We start from the raw sequence: 24,080 nt of genomic DNA on the forward strand, positions 1-24,080 counted from the left end.
GCATGTGTTTCTGTAAAGAGAGTTCAGAACGTACATGCAAACACCACCCAATGCTCTTTCATAGTATGTGCTCTTCTTAAAATAGCTCCAACAGTCACAGAGGGTAGGAGTCCGCATTGCTGGAAAACAAGTTTTCTGGAGGACAATGCAAAAAAGGGGAAGTGCACGGAAGATGTCGTAGCCCAAAAAAGTGTCAGAAAAAACTGTTACAGTTCCACAAGAGGATCACACTATCAGTATCTTGTGGGGCATGAAGGGACCCAGAAGACATATCACACCTCCATGCCACATGCTGCCACTGGTTGCGAAGATACACCATCAATACACGCTTGTCCAGAAGCAGGGTCCATGAGAGGGTTTGGGGCCATTGGGGCCACCAGGAATGCTGCCTTGGACACAGAAGCAGAACATGCGGGGTCTGGTAGCAGGGGGGGCATCAGAATCTCCCTCTTTTTGTCCTTAAGATGATTTAGCCTTTGGCAAGAGCCTGTTGCCCCCCCCCCCCTCCCCGCCCCCCCAGATTTTGGAACAAAAGGAACTCAAAGTTGTATGACCCGCAACCTGTGGCTCCTTTGGTCACCAGTTGGCTTCCAGTTGCAGGTCAGCAGAGCTCTGGGAAGAGTATGTCTGAAGGAACCCTTTCCAGGTAAGTGGTGCTGGAGGAGGGAGTTGCTTCTACAGCTGGAGTTGGGTACTGATGTCCCCGGCAAATATGAAGCTGACGTTCCCAAAAGGGGTGTGGGGGAAGCAGTATGAGGAGAACCACAACCACCAGGCAAGCAGGTGTAGTCGGGTGGCCCTGAGGGTCAGATGTAGAAGATATGGAGGGTGATAGTGCAGTCACTAAAATGGATAACATCGTTGTAACAGTAGCATACGTCATTGTCACATGTGTCAGATTTAGGTGGTTTTACTTCTTCTTGGCCTCTTGATATGTGAGGCAATCAAGGGTTTTGTATTCCTGGATTTTCTTGTCATGTTTGAAAATGGTGCAATCTGGTGAACAGGAGGAATGGTACTCTCCAAAGTTGACACAGATGGGGGGCAGGGCAAAAGGTGCATTCTTTTCCAATTGACGGCCACAGCCCCTTCAGGCTAATCTGGTGTGCAACACGAAGACATGTGTCCAAATTGCATGCATTTGTAGCACTGCATGGGAAGATGAATGTACGGCTTGACATAATGCTGATTCACTACCACCTTGACCTTCTCGGGCAATGAGTCACCTTCAAAGGCCAAGATGAACATTTCACTATCCACTCTGCTTTCTTTTGGTCCTTGCTGGACACAAAGGACAAAATTCACATTTCACCACTCCAAATTAGCACACAACTTGTCATCAGTCTGTAAAAGAAGATCTCAGTAGAGAATGGTACCCTGTACCATTTTAAGACTTTTGTGGGAGGTTATAGCAACAGGAATATCATCCAGCTTGTTGCAAGTGAGCAGTGCCCATGATCATTTTTCAAATCACTGCCACTTCCACAAACCTGTCCTTGAGATGTTCAACAAAGAACATATGCTTTGTAGTAAAAAATGAATCATGGTCCATCATCCTAGAACATACCAAATATTGGGGGGAGGAGTAGTCCTCACTTTGTCTCTGAGCCCTATGTTCCTCCCGTGACATAGCTCAGGAAGGGAATAGGGTCATACTTCTTCACATTGTAATATGTCTTACCTTCAGAAGAGACTGTTGGGGCAGTGCAGCCACCCGCAGAAGAAAGTTTAATTTCCTTAATGTGTGAATGTTCTGCCATGGTACCACTCACTCCGAATGTGGGCTCTCCTTTCACAGGCGCCACTCAGGCCACAGCAATGGTTACCTGTACAGTATTTTATGGCTTGAATGCTACAAGCTGGCCGGCCGGGGTGGCCGAGCGGTTCTAGGCACTACAGTCTGGAACCGCGCGACCGCTCCAGTCGCAGGTTCGAATCCTGCCTCAGGTATGGATGTGTGTGATGTCCTTAGGTTAGTTAGGTTTAAGTAGTTTTAAGTTCTGGGGGACTGATGACCTCAGCAGTTAAGTCCCATAATACTCAGAGCCATTTGAACCATTTGAGCTACAAGCTGTAATGATAACCATGTATTCAAAGGCTGCTGAAATTTTACATTTTGTGAAATGTAAACTAATGTATTTCTCTTCATTAAGAACAATTTGTCAGTTTTAGTATCATGCTGATGTTTTGGCAAAGATCTAGATGGATATCACTACAAAGTTCATAGGACAACAACATAAAACAAATAACTGTATTACCTTTGAAAAGCTTTGAGGTTGGAACTACATTATCCACTGGTCACAAAGATATAACATGAATAGTAAAGGCTCTAAAAACTTCTATGGTCCCCACTCCAAATGATTTTCAAGTTTGTACATGATTCTCCATCTAAACAGTCACTGACTTTATCTTCCTTACATCTAAAATGAAATGCTAAGTTCTGCCATTGAAGAAGTTTCCAATCCAGACAGAAATCTTCTTAGATGCACCATACAAACATATGGTATTCAATAAGAATTGGTGTGGTCTTTAAAAATTTTGAAAGTTTAGGAACACTAAGTCAGCAAGTACTTATGTCAGCAGGTCTTATGATGTCACAAATGAATACTGCCAGCTGAGCTTCACATGACCTAAATCTATATCTGCATTCCATAAACCACCATTGAACATGGGACCAAAAATATGACAAATTTTCCAAATACTGTAATGGGAATCAGTTCCACTGGGATGTCAAACAATTACTTTAGACCAGACAAGAGAGGCGTGATGTTTTCAGAATTCTTACTGAATGCAATGGATGGCAATTTGTTCAAACTCAGAATATGTTGAGGAATTATGCTACATCCAGATAGAGACTGGTAGTTATGTTGGTCTGTTCTGCTGCCTTTCTTTTTTTTCCCTAGGTGAGTGTGACATGTGATCCTTTTCAGTGTGTGTGAACAGTTCTCTGCTAACATGTCAGTAAATTATGATTAAGAGCAGAGCTAACTCAATTACAAATCTACTTCTGTAGAGAACCCAACAGCCACTATGTCAGGGCCTGAGGCCTTGAGTTTGTTGCTTTCCAACAACAATAACCATGATAGCTATATCAGTTCTATTGTATGACAGCTGAAAGGTGGCAGTATCTCTTTATTTTCCTTTGTGGAAGAATATTTGAAGAAAACATTAAGAACTGATGAACTCAGAATATGCCAAGGTAATCACTGCTAATTTTATTAATAATGATTGTGATACAATTACATGGGTTCTCCATACAAAGAGTGGTTTCTGTTGTACTCTGAGCAGATTCCTCGATCCACACACTGATTAATGAATTAGTGCTGTGGTCTGGATGGAAACCAAACTGTTCTGGGACAATGATGATTTTGATATTTTATAGAAATCCCTGTTCCAATCTTCACCAAATCATTACAATAGTACTTGACTTGTGAGTTAAAAGTATTTTTAACAGTGAATAAGTGAAAGATTCAATTGTTACTGGACACATGTATTGGAGTGATTCTGATAGCAATCTATCTCGAAGGAAAACAATAAAGCTTGTGACTGCACATGTATACAAATATATGATTTATAATAAATGATAGTGGTATGTATTTGATAGGTAAATCCCTAATATCATTTGGATTAGACATGTGATGAGATGACAAAGACTACTGGCTTGAATCTAGTTTTGGGTTCAGTTTAATGTTTTTATTCTTTTACCCAGCTCATCATTTCTGACACTTTCATCCTCCTTGTAATCTAATTTTCTCTCATCTGATATTTTACAAATATATTTCACACAGCTCCAAAGTTTTTCTGGGGCCTGTATTCTATGCCAATCTACCATCATAATGAGCTAATGAGACTTACAGATTGCTACAATTCTTTTGTTAAGAGACCTACAGTCAATCCATATTGTTCTTGACTTCATTTAATATTTTCTGTTGCCAAATCCAAATGGCACTCAACTCCCTCATGCAGAGAATCAGTTTGTGAAGTATTTGATGGTTGGCAGAATACCCATGTTAGTCATATAATTTTCTATTGCTGATACAGCATCTTAGTAATCTCAAGTCATCCATACCAAAACAACGTATTTTATGTGAACTGTAGTTGCTTTTCAGCATGCTGAGATACCCAAAGGCAGTCTGCTTTTAATAGCTTTTACTTGATTTACATGCTTAATTTTCAGTATTTCTAGCAAGTTATGTTACTTAGTTAAATCTTTTTAGATAGTATACTTTTGGATCCAACAGTGATTTGGATTCCTTGCCTAGCATGGACATGGACATTTCAGAGGTACTAAGGCTGTCAGCAGTGGTTGCAGGCAGCTATTGTAAGGGGAGCCACTGCTGAGATACACACACCACTTGGTGCCATTCGGTGTCAACTGTTTGTCATTGATCTTGTGGCCCAGGCTCACAGCATGGCTTACTCCTTGCTATATTTTGTAGCTGTTTGTAACACACAATTGCACGTCCAGGTTGATTTAGTTTGTTTCTGGATACTAATCTGGAACCATTGTATTGCTTCGTGGACTTTGCTACATCCTGAACTTGTTAGCGCGTCATTCACTTCATGAACTCAGTATATTGCAGACTTATTGGGCAACGTGTTCTTTTCCCCATGGTTCAGTGTACCCACTGGAGCAAGAGAGGATAAACAGTTCCTAGCTAGTTTCTAGCTATGCCAGGCAGGATAGAAAATGTACAAATAATTGTTAGGATCCAGAAAGAATGTTCACTCTGCAGGGGATTGTGTGCTGATTTGAAACTTCTTGGCAGATTAAAACTGCGTGCAGGACCAGGACTCAAACCTAGGACCTTTACATTTCAAATGCAAGAGCTCTACCATCAGCTATCTAAGCATACCTCATGACCTGCCATCATAGCTCCACTTCCACCAGTACTTCGTATCCTACTTTCCAAAAATTACAGAAATTATCCTACTTACCTTGCAGGATTAGAATTTCTGGAAGAAAGGAAATTTTTCAGTCTGTGCAGGACTGTGGACTGATATGAAACTTGCCAGTAGATTAAAACCGTGTGTTGGAATGGGACTTAAACCTGGAAATTTTACCTTTTGCGTGCAAGTGCTCTACTTACTGAGCCATTCAAGTACGGCTCACAACCCACCCTCACAGCTCTATTTCTACCATTACTTCTCCTACCTGCTGACTTTACAGTTCTACTGCATAGTTTACATCACTACCAATCCTTCTCATTTCTGAGCTTGCAGTGAGTGCGTAAAGATGTCTAGAAAATAGTGTCTGCCGCCAAGTACGAGGGCCTGGTGAGAAATTTCGCCTGAAGCTATGCAGCTAACATTACATAACTGTCGTGCTGTTTCTTCTTCAAGACAATTCTCAGCCGCATTCTGCAGGGGCAATGAAGATGCTCCTGCATCGTTTTCAAATGGAAATGTGAGATTACCCACAATACAGTCCGCAATTGTCTCCCCCTGAGTTTCATCTCTGGTCACATGAACCGCTGTCTTTGAAGACAACATTTTGACACAGACGACGAGGTGTAGGCCAGCGTGGAGAATTGGCGGAAAGCACTGGCGGCTGCCTTCTATGATGAGGCTATTGAAAAGTTGGTACAACGCTATGACAAAAGTCTGAGTCAGAACAGCGACTACGTAGAGAAGTAGCCGAAAGGTGTAGCTAATTGTTACAAGTAAAACATTTCTGATGTTCACTGTGGTTTCAATTTGGCAATCAATCGGAGCTTACTTTCTGAACAGGCCTCGTATTTTCAGGAGGTTGTGACCCATAGCTCATAAGTAACATATTCATCCATAGCTTTATCACCAATTGCTTAGGTTACATAAAAGAGTGGACTGCCCTGCATAGTTTATATATACTGATGATGTAATTTATATTACAATGTGGGGACAGTGACTAATTCATGGTTTTATTATCAGACACCAATGATTTAAGAACCTGATGATGGTCTATAGACTGAAACTGGTTGTTAAATAAAGAATTTTAGCAGCAGCTTAAGAGGGAAACTATGACACTTTTCAAACACTAACAAGGTATGGTGCACCACCTTCTGAAAATACACTGGAAGAAAGCATATTGTGGAGACATGGATTACCTAAAGCCTTAGAGATATTCTCCAGACTGAATTTCCACTCTGCAGATGAGTGTGCATGATTGAAACTTATTGGTAGACTAAAACTATGTGCCAGACTGGGACATGCACCTGGACCTTTGCCTTTTGTAGGCAAGTGCTTTACTGACTGAGCTAACTTAGCACGACTCACAACCCTTTTTCACAGCTCTTCTTCCACCATACCTCATATTCTACCTTATAAACTTCACACTATGGCTAAGCCAAGTCTCTGTAGTATCCTTGCTTCCATGTGTCTGCAATATCCTTTCTTGTAGGAATGCTAGTTCTGCAAGGTATGCAGGACTTCTGTGAAGTTTGGAAATAAAGATAAGGTACTGAGATGGCAGGTCATGAGACATGCTTGGATTCTTCAGTTGAAGAGTACTTGGTTGTGAAAGGCAAAGGTCCCAGGTTTGAGTGCCAGTCTGTTAAACAGTTTTAATTTGCCAGGACATTTCCATTTTAAGATGCTTGTCCTATGCTCATTGCAGACAGAAAAAACTTTTGCTGCCTACCTCACTAGCAGTCTATATGCATAACTTGGCTACGTGAAGCGGGTGCAACCAGATTTTACGTCGGCATTCATGACTGTTGGCTTCTAACTAAGATAAATTGAGATCCATTAACTGTTTGGGGGAAAGTTGATTCAGTGTTGTACGAGGGTTAGAACTTAAATAGTGGCAACTATTTATTCGCAACCGATACAAAAGAGTTACATGTTCGCACCTGTTACTGTCCTTCAAAGTAGTCACCAGCATTGTGTAGAATCCATTGTGAGTGATGTGGAAGGCATAGTATACCGTTAGCAGAGCCTGTTCTGTTGATCATGCGAATGGAGTGGTCTACTGCCTGTCAAATCTCTGGAACAGTTCTGAAGCGAATGCCATGAAGTGGTTCCTTCATCTTCGGAATCAAATCAAAGTCACGACGACTTAAGTCCAGGGAGTATGGTGGATGGTACAGTATTTCTGAGTCCCATCGACGAAACAGAGCAGCCACAGCTTGCGCTGTATGCACCCATGCATTGTTGTGCAAACTGATTTGGGGGGGGGGGGGGGGGGGGGTTGGGTTGTGCAGAAAGTGTCGCCGCTTCTTTCGCAAAGCTGGTAGCAGGTGATGTTCCAAAAACAAACAGTAATACTGTGCACTGATGGTCTGCCATGGAGGAATGTAATGCGTTAAGATTACACCATCACAGTTGTACATGAGAATCACCATAACTTTAGACCACTCCATTCACACCATCAACAGAACAGGCTCTGGTAACGGTATACTACGCCTTCCACATTGCTGGCAATGGGTTCTACACAATGCTGGTCACTACACTGAAGGATAGTAACAGGTGAAAACATGTACCTCTTTTGTATCGGTTGTGAATAAATAGTTGCCATTATTAAAGTTCCAACCCTCAAAACAGGCCTATTTTGTTCCACGTTGAATATTAGTTACTGGTAAGTTAGATGTTTCCAATAAAGGAAATGGGCTTCTGTGACAGTTTACTTACATGGAGGTGGGAAAAGATAGTGTAGAAGAGTTCTGTAAATCTTACTGCAGCTTATTTGATTTACTAGAGTGGTTTGAAAAGTTTTCAGAATGAAATAGAAAAAGAGTACTTACATCACTGAAACTTTTTTTATTTTTCTATGTAGTCTCCTTGTAGATTAATGCACTTGGTCCATCAAAGTTTCAGTGCCTTGATCTTATCTCAAAAATGAGTTTCCTCAGGACCTGCAAAATAGTTGTCAACTCCGGTTATCAATTCTTCAGTTGAAGTGAATCTTCATCCACCAAGAGAAATTTTCAATTTTGGGAAGAGATCGAAGTGTGTCGGAGCCATATCAGGTGAATAAGGTGGGTATGACAACAATTCATACCTTAGTTCATGTAATTTTGCCTTAGCAATGGCTCATGTGTGTGGACGTGCAGTGTCTTGATGGAAGATGACTTTCTTCCTTACTAAATCTGGCCTTTTTTCACATATCTTTTATTGCAATTTGTCCAAGAGATTAGCATAGTATTCTCCAGTAATTGTTTGCCCAGTGTGAAGATAATCTACAAACAGAATCCCCTTCCCATTCCAGAAAACTGATGCCATGACCTTTCCCACCGAAGGAATTGTCTTTACTTTCTTTGGTGGTGGAGAATCAGCATGTTTACACTGCTTTGACTGTTGTTTTGTCTCTGGGTTATAGTAGTGCTCCAAAGTTTCATCTGTAGTCACAAACCAGTGCAAAAAATCTTGTTCGTTTCTCTCATGGGTTTTTGATCCAGCGTCAAGAGCTGCGGCACCCATCTTGTGGATAATTTTTTCATTTCTAATTCTTCAGTTAAAATGTGATATACCCTTTCAGATGACATCTGGCAAGCATGAGTAATTACATGCACTTTGAATCGGTGATCCTCTATGACCATTTTGTGCACTTTTGCAATGATTACTGGAGTAGTGAGACATCTTGGCTGACCACTGTGCAGATCATCATCTAAGCTCTCCTGACCAAATTTAAATACATTTGTCCACTTGGCAACAGTTGAATATGAAGGAGCAAAGTCCCCAATGTGTTCTGGAAATTTGTTTTCATACCTTTCTTTATGAAGTACTTAATCACTGGTCGAATCCTGACTTTTTCCATCTTTGCAAATCATTACGTGGGAACAACACAGTCACATCACCACCACAGCTATCTTCCAAGAGCACTGACATGGCACGTGTTTACAGGCAACAGTCCAATGAATATCATGTGAACAACTCGTTGCGCTAGTGCTGACCTCTCGTGGTGATTTTGAGAACTTTTCAATCTACCCTTGTAACTGCCCTAAACAATACAATTTGTAGAGAAACACTACAGCTTCTGGCATCAGCAGCATTATGTTTTAACTCCAAGATTAATAACAGTAAACTCCAGGTCTGTGGTTGTAACAACATCACATCCTACGTCATAGCAAATCGGTGTTTGTGTTTTGCAGTTACTATAAATTAGCTCTGTTTTTTAATAAGAAATTATATTCCAGAATGAGATTCTCACTCTGCAGCGGAGTGTGCGCTGATATGAAACTTCCTGGCAGATTAAAACTGTGTGCCCGACCGAGACTCGAACTCGGGAGCTTTGCCTTTCGCCCGTGAAAGGCAAAGGTCTCGAGTCCGAGTCTCGGTCGGGCACACAGTTTTAATCTGCCAGGAAGTTTCAAGAAATTATATTGTCTGCATTTATCATAAATTAATGCTACTGTCAAATTTTTTCAGTGACCTTAACCTTAAAAGAGTTTCAGAGAAACAGTGAAACCCGTCCTAAGTTTTCTGTTGTCATAACAGACATGTCATGTTAGGCTGTAGATCACTTTCTTTACAATAGGCTACTGGTAATGCATGTACAATACCAGACTCAGATATTAAAAAGAGTGTCAGCAAGCTTAGTATACACTTATTTGTTTATTATTCTGTAAAATACTGCATCAGGCACAAGGTATTTGTTTATTGTTCTGTAAAATATTGCACCTGGCATAAAGCAGCCCCACTGTGCTTGCCGTTCTTCAAGAGGGATGAGTAGGTTACTACTCGCATGCAGCTGGAAATCATTTTGACTACTGTCAAGTGATTAAAGAGTGGCATGTCAATGGTTCAATGGTATGTTTAGATGTAGTGTATAGTGTAGACAGATTAGGAAGAACTCAGGATGTTCTAACCATCATTTAGGTGTACTGTATAGAGTTGACAGATCAGGGAGAACTCAAGATGTTGCAACCATCCAACCAACCAACAAGTTTGAGGTACTGTCTCCCACTGGAACCAAAACTGAACCAGTGAGACTCCCTTCACCTGGTGGGAAACCTGCTGTGTCCTGTGTCAACAGGCAGCAAAAGCAAAGGGGTAGGGGTCTAGTAGTCAACAACAGCTCAAATGCATGGCAAATAATTGCACTACTTATGGAAATGGCACCAAAGGATGGGAAGGAACATCAGGTGCACATAGTGTGTATACCTGGAGGCCTCATTCAGCATGTTGAAGAGGCTATTCTGGGAGCCACTGAAAGAACAGTGTGCAATCAACTGCAGACTGTGTGCACATTAGAACAAATGATACTTGTCATCTGGGCTCTGAGGTAATACTCGGATTATTCTGGTGACTAGCAGAGAAGGTTGAGAATACCAGCCTTGCTCACAGAGTTTTAACAAAGTTCATAATCTGTACCATTCTCCCCAGAAGAGACTTTTTTTTTTAGACAACTGTCCATCCAATCTAGATAATGACAGCTGTAGGAAGCCCAGAAGTATAAGCATAAGATCCAGAGAAATGCCATCACACAGGTGACAGTATTAAAATCCTAGTAGTTAACCACCAAAGCATTTCCAACAAAGTACCAGAGTTTGTAGTACTCCTAGAAAGCACTGAAGCTTACATAATATTAGACACAGAAGATTTTTAAAACTAGAAGTTGACAGCAATGAGATCTTTGGAGAAAATTTAAGTATATATTGCAAGGATGGGGACATGGGAATTGGAAGTGGTATATTTGTCCCAGTGGGCACGAAAATAAAAATCACTGAGACTGAAATTGAAGCTGCATGTGAGATTGTTTGGTCGAGGCTCAGTATCAAGTCTGGGTATAATATTATAATGGGATCCTTCTATCGACCACTAGTCATCTCCTGATGTAACCAAAAACCTGCTTCCTTAATCATACAATTATCATTAGAGGAGACTTAAATCATCCAACTATCAGTTGGGATAATTATAATAGTATTGTTAGTGGTGGGCATGAGAAAATATCCTGTAAAACATTACTAAATGGCTTCTCTGAAAACTACCTAGAACAGACAGTTTGCAAGCCCACTCATGGTAAAAATATACTACATCTAATGGGAACAGACAGACCTGACTTCTTTGAGGAAGTCCACATCAAAACTGGTATCAGTTATCATGATGTAGTTATAGCAACAATGAATACCAAAGTACAATCGGCAACTAAAATAAGTAGACAAATTTACATGTTCAGTAAACTAGACAAGTGTCATATCTCAATGAAGAACCTGAAACTTTTAGCACTGAGTAGGTGCATGTGGAGGAGCTATGGCTCAAACTTAAAAGAATGGTTCACTATGCATTGGATAGACATGTACCATTGAATGATTCATGACAGGAGACATCCTCTGTAGCATACAGTCACTGTAAAGAAACTTCTAAAGAAAGAGACTGCTGCGTAGTGGATATAAAACAAAGCAGAGGGCTATAGGCAGAGAGGTGTTGAATGAAACGCATTTGGCTCTCAAGAAAACAATGTGTGAAGCCTTCAGTGACTACCTTATCAGAATATTGTCAAAATATCTTTCACAAAATCCAGAAAAATTCTGGTTATATGTAAAGGCTGTTAGTAGCATCAAAGTTAGCGTCCAGTCACTCTTGGACAAGACAGGAACTGAAACTGAGAGTAGTCAAACGAAAGCAGAAATGCTGAACTCTGTTTCCAAATTTTCCTTTACCAAGGAAAACAAAGGACTATTCCTTCAATTTAATCCTGGTACCACAGAAAAGAAGAGTGAAATAGATATTGTGTTGGTGACAGTGAGAAACAGATGACATTGTTAAAACTGCACAAAGCCCCAGGGCCAGATGGAATCCCCATCAAATTCTACACCCGCTTTGCAGCTGAGTTAGCCCCTCTGTTAAGTACTCTCTACATGAAGCGTAGCAGAAGTGACCCACAAAACGAATGTCCACAATATCATTGTCATCCATTTGGTGTAGAATCTTAGAACATATTCCAAACTTAAACCTAATGAGGTGACTCGAACAGAACAACCTCTTCCATGCCAACCAGCATGGATTATGAAAACATATATCAAGTGGAACAAAACTTGCACTTTTTTCACATGTTGTTGTTGTGGTCTTCAGTCCTGAGACTGGTTTGATGCAGCTCTCCATGCTACTCTATCCTGTGCAAGCTTCTTCATCTCCCAGTACCTACTGCAACCTACATCCTCCTGAATCTGCTTAGTGTATTCATCTCTTGGTCTCCCTCTACGATTTTTACCCTCCATGCTGCCCTCCAATGCTAAATTTGTGAGCCCTTGATGCCTCAAAACATGTCCTACCAACCGATCCCTTCTTCTAGTCAAACTGTGCCACAAACTTCTCTTCTCCCCAATCCTATTCAATACCTCCTCATTAGTTACGTGATCTACCCACCTTATCTTCAGCATTCTTCTGTAGCACCACATTTCGAAAGCTTCTATTCTCTTCTTGTCCAAACTAGTTATCGTCCATGTTTCACTTCCATACATGGCTACACTCCACACAAATACTTTCAGAAACGACTTCCTGACACTTAAGTCTATACTCGATGTTAACAAATTTCTCTTCTTCAGAAACGATTTCCTTGCCATTGCCAGTCTACATTTTATATCCTCTCTACTTCGACCATCATCAGTTATTTGACTCCCTAAATAGCAAAACTCCTTTACTACTTTAAGTGTCTCATTTCCTAATCTAATTCCCTCAGCATCACCCGATTTAATTTGACTACATTCCATTATCCTCGTTTTGCTTTTCTTGATGTTCATCTTATATCCTCCTTTCAAGACACTGTCCATTCCGTTCAACTGCTGTTCCAAGTCCTTTCCTGTCTCTGACAGAATTACTATGTCATCGGCGAACCTCAAAGTTTTTACTTCTTCTCCATGAATTTTAATACCTACTCCGAATTTTTCTTTTGTTTCCTTTACTGCTTGCTCAATATACAGATTGAATAACATCGGGGAGAGGCTACAACCCTGTCTCACTCCTTTCCCAACCTCTGCTTCCCTTTCATGCCCCTCGACTCTTATAACTGCCATCTGATTTCTGTACAAATTGTAAATAGCCTTTCGCTCCCTGTATTTTATACCTGCCACCTTCAGAATTTGAAAGAGAGTATTCCAGTTAACATTGTCAAAAGCTTTCTCTAAGTCTACAAATGCTAGAAACGTAGGTTTGCCTTTTCTTAATCTTTCTTCTAAGATAAGTCGTAAGGTTAGTATTGCCTCACGTGTTCCAACATTTCTACGGAATCCAAACTGATCTTCCCCGAGGTCCATTTCTACCAGTTTTTCCATTCGTCTGTAAAGAATTCGCGTTAGTATTTTGCAGCTGTGACTTATTAAACTGATAGTTCGGTAATTTTCACATCTGTCAACACCTGCTTTCTTTGGGATTGGAATTATTATATTCTTCTTGAAGTCTGAGGGTATTTCACCTGTCTCATACATCTTGCTCACCAGATGGTAGAGTTTTGTCATGACTGGCTCTCCCAAGGCCGTCAGTAGTTCTAATGGAATGTTGTCTACACCCAGGGCCTTGTTTCGACTCAGGTCTTTCAGTGCTCTGTCAAACTCTTCACGCAGTATCTTATCTCCCATTTCGTCTTCATCTACATCCTCTTCCATTTCCATAATATTGTCCTCAAGTACATCGCCCTTGTATAAACCCCCTATATACTCCTTCCACCTTTCTGCCTTCCCTTCTTTGCTTAGAACTGGGTTGCCATCTGAGCTCTTGATATTCATACAAGTGGTTCTCTTTTCTCCAAAGGTCTCTTTAATTTTCCTGTAGGCAATATCTATCTTACCCCTAGTGAGACAAGCCTTTACATCCTTACATTTGTCCTCTAGCCATCCCTGCTTAGCCATTTTGCACTTCCTGTCGATCTCATTTTTGAGACGTTTGTATTCCTTTTTGCCTGCTTCATTTACTGCATTTTTATATTTTCTCCTTTCATCAATTAAATTCAATATTTTGTCTGTTACCCAAGGATTTCTATTAGCCCTCGCCTTTTTACCTACTTGATCGTCTGCTGCCTTCACTACTTCATCTCTCAGAGCTACCCATTCTTCTTCTACTGTATTTCTTTCGCCCTTTCCTGTCAATTGTTCCCTTATGCTCTCCCTGAAACTCTCTACAACCTCTGGTTCTTTCAGTTTATCCAGGTCCCATCTCCTTAGATTCCCACCTTTTTGCAGTTTCTTCAGTTTCAATCTGCAGTTCATAACCAATAGATTGTGGTCAGAATCCAGATCTGGCCCTGGAAATGTCTTACAATTTAAAACCTGGTTCCTAAATCTCTGTCTTACCATTATATAATCTATCTGATACCTACTAGTATCTCCAGGATTCTTCCAGGTATACAACCTTCTTTTATGATTCTTGAACCAAGTGTTAGCTATGATTAAGTTATGCTCTGTGCAAAATTCTACAAGGCGGCTTCCTCTTTCATTTCTTCCCCCCAATCCATATTCACCTACTATGTTTCCTTCTCTCCCTTTTCCTACTGACGAATTCCAGTCACCCATGACTATTAAATTTTCGTCTCCCTTCACTACCTGAATAATTTCTTTTATCTCGTCATACATTTCATCTATTTCTTCATCATCTGCAGAGCTAGTTGGCATATAAACTTGTACTACTGTAGTAGGCATGGGCTTTGTGTCTATCTTGGCCACAATAATGCGTTCACTATGCTGTTTGTAGTAGCTAACCCGCACTCCTATTTTTTTATTCATTATTAAACCTACTCCTGCATTACCCCTATTTGATTTTGCATTTATAACCCTGTAATCACCTGACCAAAAGTCTTGTTCCTCCTGCCACCGAACTTCACTAATTCCCACTATATCTAACTTTAACCTATCCATTTCCCTTTTTAAATTTTCTAACCTACCTGCCCGATTAAGAGATCTGACATTCCACGCTCCGATCCGTAGAACGCCGGTTTTCTTTCTCCTGATAACGACGTCCTCTTGAGTAGTCCCCGCCCGGAGATCCGAATGGGGGACTATTTTACCTCCGGAATATTTTACCCAAGAGGACGCCATCATCATTTAATCATACAGTAAAGCTGCATGTCCTCGGGAAAAATTACGGCTGTAGTTTCCCCTTGCTTTCAGCCGTTCGCAGTACCAGCACAGCAAGGCCGTTTTGGTTAATGTTACAGGGCCAGATCAGTCAATCATCCAGACTGTTGCCCCTGCAACTACTGAAAAGGCTGCTGCCCCTCTTCAGGAACCACATGTTTGTCTGGCCTCTCAACAGATACCCCTCCGTTGTGGTTGCACCTACGGTACGGCCATCTGTATCGCTGAGGCACGCAAACCTCCCCACCAACGGCAAGGTCCATGGTTCATGGGGGGGTTTTTCACATAACATCCTCAAAACCAAGGCTCAAAGTAGTCAGGTAAATGCAGTATTTCTCAATATCTGAAAAGTATTTGACTCAGTACCACATCTATGCTTATCATCAAAAGTATCATTGTATGCGGTATCAGGCAAAATCTGTGAATGGATTGACAATTTTTGGTAGGGAGGAAGCAGCACTTTATCTTGGATGGAGAGTCATCGACAGATGTAAAAGTAACTTTGAGTGTTGTATATTAATTACCTTGCTGATGATATTAACAGCAACATCAGACTTTTTGGAGATGATGTTGTTATCTATCATGAACTGCAGTCTGAAGGAATATTCAGTCAGATATTAATAAGATATCTAGGTAATGCAAAGATTGGAAACTTGCTTTAATGTTCAGAAATGAATAAACATAGCATCCTACGAACACATCAGTGAGTCACAGCTCGAATTGGTAAATCTATAAAAACACCTGTGTGGAACACTTAGTAGGGATATGAAATGGAATGATCATATGGATTCAGTCATGGGTAAAGCTGGTAGCAGACTTTGGTTTATGGTGGAACACTAGGTTTTGTGGCGGTGTTCGTAGCGACAAACAATTCGCTGTAGAAACGGCTTACGAAGTCACCGCCACACTTTTAATAGCGGGCCGACCGGTCCGCTGGAACAGTGAACAGAAAGATGAAAACCCAAACACTCTGATTAAATAAAAGTCGGTACTTATCTTTATTGACGAAGATACAGAAACGCAATAGTGAACTCCGTGTCTACAGAGATCTGTCTAGATCGAGTCGGAGCGGCTAGGTCAGCGTCGGCTGATGACAAACAACAACTCTGCTGCGATGAACACACAACTGACTAGCAAGTACACAATTCGGTGGCGAGTATACAACTGAGCGGCGAATACAGAACTGTCCTAGCGCTCGCGACTCCAGCGCTTAAGAAGCCAGAAGCCAGCGGTGGCGCGCGCAGACTTGTGGCGATTTGCTGTCTCGCTGGCGCTGCTTATGCGGACGGCGTCCGGACTTTGATACTGCCAACCTTTTGGCAGCGGGCTCGGGTGGCATTACTGGCTAGGACATAACACTAGGGAAATTCAGTCAGTCTACAAAGAAGATCCCTTAAAATCGCTCCTGTAAGCATCACAGTGTAGTGTATCCACCATATTTGGTCAAAAAGTATGCCAGAATGAAAGTGAGTTGCAACAGAGCCAGCTGCAGGCAGGCAAGAGTGTTATGTGTTGTGAAGCAAAACGCGGCTGACAGGCATTGCAAAGCAGAGCCAGCTGGGCCCGGTATAGCAACAGCCTACGCTGCAAGCCTTTCCTCACTTTCTACCACAGAAGTGTTTAGAGTATGTGCCTTAAGCCCTAAATGAGCATCATTGTCTGGAGCATATAAGTGCTCAGCCATTTGTGTACTAAGATATTCTCATCTGAGTATCACAGCCTACACCATGAGCCTGTGACATCCACAGCAACATCCTGGAATGCAGTATGGGGTCCGCTGTACAATCAATGGTCAGGGCACCCTACCCTGAGTCATGAGAGTGCCGCTGCCAGAGCAGAGAGCCGCCCATTTGCTGGAGGCTGGCTTCTCCACGGTATTGTCAGATGTGCTGCCATACTGTCATCACAGCTGCAGCCGGAGGCATCACTGACAGTGGCATTCCAGTGATGTCATGCTCACCCCACTTTTGCACTGTCATGAATGCCAGGCATCTATTGTTTTGCATGCTGCATCAGGTACAGAATCAGGTCCAGTAAAATGTTATACATGTAACTGTTAGGGGCAGACAGCTAGGCAATGCCTGGAGTTGGGATGGCTCAATATTAGATGTAAGAATTAAGTTAATGTATTTTGTTTTCTTGACTTGTGAGTGTTAGGTCTCAAGTCTTCAACAGTACTAGAATTGCGATCATCACAATTGGGTGCAGCTTTGTCAGTTACAAGTTTAACTGCTCCTCTTTCTGGTAAGGCAACTGAGAATGTGAAGTCTTTGTGTGAGACCTTGGAAATCTACCAGAGATGGAAAGTTGGTATGACAAGGAATTATTGAGTGTTGCAAAGTTGAGATTATTAGTGGAAGCTAAGACTTGTGCAGGGCATACAGAAGCTCTCACAGGAGTCACAACATTCGAAGAATTTACAGAAGGGTTAATTCAGAGATATATGAAATGAAATAGTGGCAGACACTATAAGGAACGCTTAGGGGTAATAACTAAGAGAAACTGTGGAACAATCTGCAGAAAGGATAAGAAAATTAATGGATGTGCCTATGAATTAGGACAAGATGCTGCAGTCAAAGAAATTATTTTGCAAGAAGCTGAGCAGAAGGTGCTGGAGTGTGGTTAGCTATAGGGTGTGAGAAGATCAATTCGTTAACTGGAATGCAGAGTAAATAGTCTGAGTTTGTAATAAGTATAAAATGTTTTAGGTGTGAATGAACAGGGCATGTAAGGATGCAATGTCCCCAGTCTCAGGGTGATGTGAATAAAGTAAGAGGAAGTAATAGTTTTAGAAGTAGATGATAAGGGAAGAATAAGGTGTTAAATGCCATTGGGAACCCCAGGTCCACCTACGGCCATTCCCAGTAAGACTGGGTGCTACAAAATTGTACGCAGAGGAGGATTGTGCATCAAGAGAAATAGTAGGAAAAATGGTTGCCGGATATTACTGGCCACTGGGGTGCATGTGTCAGTCACCAGTAGTGATCTGATGAAATGTAAGCAATTGGACCCACCACAGTACATTTAGTGTGGGGTGGGGGATAAAGATGTCACACCATTAGAATCGGTGACCACAGACTTTTGCTGGGATATGGTTCAATTTAAACAATGTGTAGAGATTGTGCTACATGTGAGTGAGGACTACAACATGATTTTAGGACTAGATTTCTTATATCAGCATTGCACCATAATCGATCTTTGGGCAACATAGGCTAGAACTTGACAGAAAAATGTTTCAGTTAGGTGAAGCCACTGCCAGTGTAGTGATGCTGCGAGGGGAGTCTGTCCTGCAAAACAAACCGATCAGACTAAGACTTTATTCACATGATTGTATACTTAAGGGTACTGGGAAATCACTTTGGGTCAGAGTTGAGTCTAGCTTACCGGTATGAATTTTGTGTGTGGTGGAACCATTAGAAGAGAAAGACATATAGATCAGGCGGGTCACTTAGTTAAAGGAGGTACTGTACACATACAAGATATAAAGGGTGAAAGGAAGGACAAAGAATTAACAGGTTGTTAATCAATATTGTGGATATCCTGGAGGGAGAAGAATGGAACATGAGAGGTGTCAACCACAGACAATTGCTGGATGCCATGCAAACAGCCTTATGAGGAAAAGAGAAGCACCTAGACAGAAGCAATAGGGAACGGTTGGAAAAAATACTTTTGGAATTTAAGGATTTATTTTCTTCGAAAGGTCTATTACCAGCCACGCATATTACACAGCACAGCACACCAATGGGAAATGAATCACCAGTCTATGGCAAACTGCACAGAATACTTAGGACTTTCAGCCAATTTTGGAGGAATTTATCAATCAACAGCAGAAAGATGCAATAATTGAAGAAAGTAATAGTGTATGGGGGGTAGGGATAGTCATTGTGTCAAAAAAAATCAACAAATGGAACGCAAAAATATAGGTTTTGTTGTGATTACAGACACCTAAATGCGAAAACCATAATAGATGCCTACCCTTTGCGAAACATCACAGAAACGTTGGATCATTTAGGGCAATGTAAATACTTTTCAACAATGGATTTGAGGAATGGTTATCACCAGACAGTGGTTGCACTGCAAGATCAACACAAAACAGCATTTTGAGCAGCTTGGGGACACTACCAATTCAGAAGAATGCCAGTCGCATAAAAAAAAGCTATTTCCTCTCAAAAGTAACCCAGATTAGACAAGTCTACAAAAAAGAATCCATGGATTACAGAAGAAGTAAAGGTATCTAGTAAGACACAAATGAAACTGCTCCTGTCAGACAGAAATTGCTCTGATGTTGATGCTACAGCTCACTGCAAGCGATACCTCAAAATATTGAAGATCCACAGATCAAAGGAAATTCAATTACGATAAAAAAAAATAGTTACATCAGGTAACAAAGTAGAGACAATGTGGAATACAGTGAAGAAGGAGTCTGGTAGAACCAGCGATGAACGGAAGTAGACTGCATTAAGAGTAAATGATATATTGATAACATATATGTTCAGTGTTGTAAAATATTTTAACAAGCATTTCATTAATGTTACTTGAAGATGAGGTAGTCAGGTTCAATAGATGCAGCCACAGAATACCTCCAACCAGCCCTTACAAATAACTTCAGTAATATGAATATGACTCTTACAACATTAGTACAATTAATGACCACCATTACACCTTTAAAATCAAAAAATTCTGATGGTTACGATAAAATATCTACATTTATTGTGTTTCATAAATAGAGCAGTAGTGCAACCCCCATCTGACCAGATGAGAGGAAACACCGCTGCCAACTAAAAACATGGAGAACCATCCAACTGATGATGCCTTAAAGTGAAAAAAAGGTGAAACGCGTCTGGGCGAATAAAATATAGTGCAGCAAGAGGAAGCGTTTTTTATTTACAAAACAAATATTCCCCGTCAAGATGCTCCAAAACATGATGACTATTTCCACCCTCTTTCCCGCCCAGAACGCCCCAAACCAAGTGACCTCCTCATCATAAATAAGTTGCAGATTTTTTGTCTACTGTCCTCTGTTTATGAAGACCACCAATTTTAGTGCTTCAAGCAATATTGTGTTACAAATTTTATTTGCCATCATTTTATAATGATTATCAATAATAAGTCTCACATTAGAACATGAATATCTTTTCAATGTGATTTCACAAAATAGTAGAGCTAACTCCTGTTAGAAAGAAACAAAAACAATTACTTATTTCACATTTTTAAAAAATAGGCAAAATTTAATATGCTTTAACTTTAAATTCTGAACAATATTAGGAGAATGTCAGTATGAGTAATTTATCCAGTTTCTCTTGTTGTGTTGCATACGCTTTCATGGATTTTACACTTTCCTGCATTTTACACTTTCCTGCATTTTACACATTTTTGGGTCAGTCTGCTGAAAAGTTTTAAAAGGGGGTTTTACTGTAACTTAAAAACTGAAAACTAAAAAAAATAAAAAAGTTTCTGCATGGGGCTTGACCCCATGACCTTAGCATTTCTGTTCTGTATCCTTTCTGCTGTGTCACCTCCTGCCTGGGAACCATGCCTGGCCCAGATGGAAAATGCTTTTTTTCTAAACACCTGGACATCTGGAGCTCCCATTTCCGTTATTTTAATTTTTGGCCAAGGCCTGCATATACCAAAAGTTTGGACAAAACAAGTGATAACAGGTAGGTGCAGTCCCCTTGTCAGTAACATACATTTTCAATAACTTTCCACCAGGAACAAAAACTTCAGCTACTAATAAAGTTCAGTTTAAGAGAAGCCTAAGGGATTTATTGGTGGGCAGACATTCTCCTCCACTGAGAAATTTCTTAGCAGAACCAAATGATGTGTATATACAGTGTGTTTGGAAAGTCTCTGTGCACTGGACTATGGACAAACATTACATTGGAAGTTTGCAACAGAGTTGGCAGAAATGTGTTTGCTACTGTTGCTTAGCAATTAACTGATTGGTTCAGTTGATGAATGCTACCAAATGCATTGTGTAGTGTTTAAATGTTCAATTTGTTTTTAAATTATGGTGCTTTCAACTGAGGAACATATTTTTCTTGTTGAACATATTTTTCATCAAGATGATAAGTACATGGATTTAGTGCAGGAGGCATCTGCTGAAATATTTCCTGAAACAACTGTACCTCATAGTAATACGGTTCATCAATTTATTGAGAAATTCTGAGGGACACAGTCCATGTAAGATTCTGAATGAAATGGAAGATCATCTAAACTAAATGAACAGAAGTTGTTGGATATTTATGATTTCACACAGCACAGCCTAGCAAATCATTATGCAATCTGGCACAAGAAAAAGTTACTGAGCTTGCATCAGTGTTTAGGCAAACACTGAAATTTTTCTCATATAAAGCAACAGCAGTAAAAGAACTGAAAGATACAGATAATGAAAAGTGAATCTATTAACGCAAATGGTTTATATCTTATATTTGGAGGAATACCACTGATATTCTTGATGTCACCTCCCATACAGATGAGGCCTAGTCTACCTCTCTAATCATGTTAACACACAAAACACATATTGGAATGTGGGTAACAGTATCCAAATGGTACATTATCAGACTTCTATATTTTGGCGAAACCATAAAAAGTGATCACTGCTATTTAGTGATCCATGACTTTACTGGCTAGCTAAAGGAACGCCAAATCAACTACTCATGGTTTCAACATGTTGGTGCTACTGTGCACATAGCTAACACCACTATGTGTATTCTGGAAGAATTTTTGGGGAACAGACCTTACACCACCACACTTTTTTCTTGTATAGCTGACTGTGGACATTATTTTCAATATATGTTGTAAATGTGCAGCAACTTTCCAAATACCCTGTATTATTAATAATACCAAATGTGAGTGTTATGTAAAATCTAACATCTGCATGAATGTGGTAAATGTAAATAAGTGCAGTAAACTGACTTTCTCTTTGATTATGCACGTCATATTATTCCACATCTGTGAGGATAATTTTATTTGGGACCTTCAGAAAAGGCATTAGCATATTCCCTTTTTGTGGCTACAAATACATATTAGTTATTCTTGTTTTATGAATGTTTACATCCTTGATAATCACCTCACTATGGGTCTATTGAAAAAATTACATTTAAACTAATCTAGAGGAAAATGGCAACTACATTCCAACCCTTCTGTACTGATGCAACACTTTGCTTTGGTCTTAACATGCTTATGCTGCCTCCTTTGGAGAAGATTCAAAATCAGCTCATTAAATGTCCCAATGGGCCAGGTTACATAACAGTGTTAATAAAATTTTCTGCTAATTTGCTGCTCATATTTGATGTTTTCTTACAAAAATTATTATGAAAATAAAAATAAATAAATTAATTAATTTAAAAAATCTTCTGCAGGAGTAAATCTGCAGAAACAGAAGCTGCAGCTATCTTCTATATTTCGATACAACATAAATTATTTCACATTTTGTGATGTGGAGCACCTGAGCCTGAAGATAGCCACATGCTGTGTTATGAAGAAGTTGTCACAACATGTTGTTATACGGTTATTCTAAAATTCATGCATAAATCCTAAAGGGGCATAAGAGTTTTACATAAATTGTGAATACAACAGGTATTACAAAAACAGACAAAAATATACTTCTCAACCAAGAATGCCAATGAAGTATGGTACTTGAGCATCATTACCTGGCTTCTACTATCTGGATGAAATGAGCTAGCATCTGGTTCTGTATCACAAAATCGCTGACCTGCAAATGTATAAGGATAATTGTGGCTTCCAAGACCTCTGCTTCTACCATGCAGCCCATAACAGCAGAAAAAGACCACACTAATAATGATCATGACAGCTGTTGCATATACAACCATTCCACGCAAGAATGGTTGTGATTCTGAAAATTAAACACTAGAATTACTATGTATCTTCTCAATTATCTTACAATAAGCTACTATGTTTCAACACCAAGAAAGAAAAAGATAGTAAAAATAACAAATAATCTTAGATAGTCAGTTAGGGAGCAGATTTCTGGACAGGCTGCAGCCTAGGGAATGTTGGATAACCATATACACTAGAACACACAAAGAAAGAATAAACACATCATACAGTTTTCAAGTTTCATATATCATTCTACAGCAACTGAAGATTTAAATGACTGACTGAAGTTGTTGTTTAAATGTTTTAAGAGGACTATTTCATTAAAGAAATTTCTTTTCAACTGTAATGAAACCCCACTCTTTCAGTCATTGTGGCTCATGTGCCAGACATGGAATAAGAAAAACTGACCAAACAATTTCACAAACTGACAGTAACTGTTCTGAATGTGGAAGGAGAACTGATTCTAGTTTGTTTCACTGATACCTTTTTTTCCCTAACTGTTAATATTCTACAGTCCATTCCATGAAAATGAATTTCTGCATAGTAGAAAAAGCCTTAAGATTTAGATGACACCTGCAGAGAAATCTTTCAAAATATACAAAACATAAGAAATAATTCAATCTACTTGAAAGCATGTATAGCATGTAAATCTTTGATACTTGGTGAAGGACCTTGGCATGGACAGTGGTAGGACACTGGCAATTTTTTATTCACCTCAGGGACTTTAGAAATGCAAAAACTAATCAGACTGATGTATGAACTCCACAGACTGACCCAGTCTGCTCTCTCACAGTGTGCTGTGTGCCGTTGTGTTTGCTACTGGTTATCATGACTTCTCTCTGGCAACTTTTACAATATTCTTCTCAGGTTGTGTCAGGATACTTATGATCAAGCACTGTGTTTTCCTTTAATGTTGTGTAATTAACTGTGGCAACCTATAACTATTCTAAGTAATTTTTCATTGTTTATTTGAGTCTTGAATTATGAAAAAGAATCTGTATCAAATCTGACTGTCCTTCAGCTGTTTCATATCATAAACTGAGGAATCAAAACCTGCTTAATAGAGAACTAGTCCACCAATGGAAGACAACACAGCAGTGATCTGCGTAGCATGTATTCAACAAGTCCTTGACAGGTTTCTAGCAACACTTGGCACCAGATGTCTACCCATAGGCCACTTCACTTAAAATTATGGGCTGCTAATCTGTGGACACAAAACTGGAATCCAATAGCATCATGAATGCATCCCATTGG

At 40.1% G+C, this 24,080-nt stretch overlaps 1 protein-coding gene across 3 annotated transcripts in view; it reads right to left on the minus strand.

Moving 5' to 3' along the window:
* The window catches only part of LOC124721685, a 145,133-nt gene that overhangs the window by 13,211 nt on the left and 107,842 nt on the right, over positions 1 to 24,080 (minus strand). For all 3 annotated transcript variants that reach the window (XM_047246762.1, XM_047246763.1, XM_047246761.1), the window contains one exon: positions 22,640 to 22,842. In XM_047246762.1, coding sequence (XP_047102718.1) covers positions 22,640 to 22,842 — 203 coding nt within the window. The remainder of the gene's footprint in view (positions 1 to 22,639; positions 22,843 to 24,080) is intronic.

Source organism: Schistocerca piceifrons, chromosome X (genome assembly GCF_021461385.2).
Source record: "Schistocerca piceifrons isolate TAMUIC-IGC-003096 chromosome X, iqSchPice1.1, whole genome shotgun sequence".
NCBI classification, from domain to species: Eukaryota; Metazoa; Arthropoda; class Insecta; order Orthoptera; family Acrididae; genus Schistocerca; species Schistocerca piceifrons.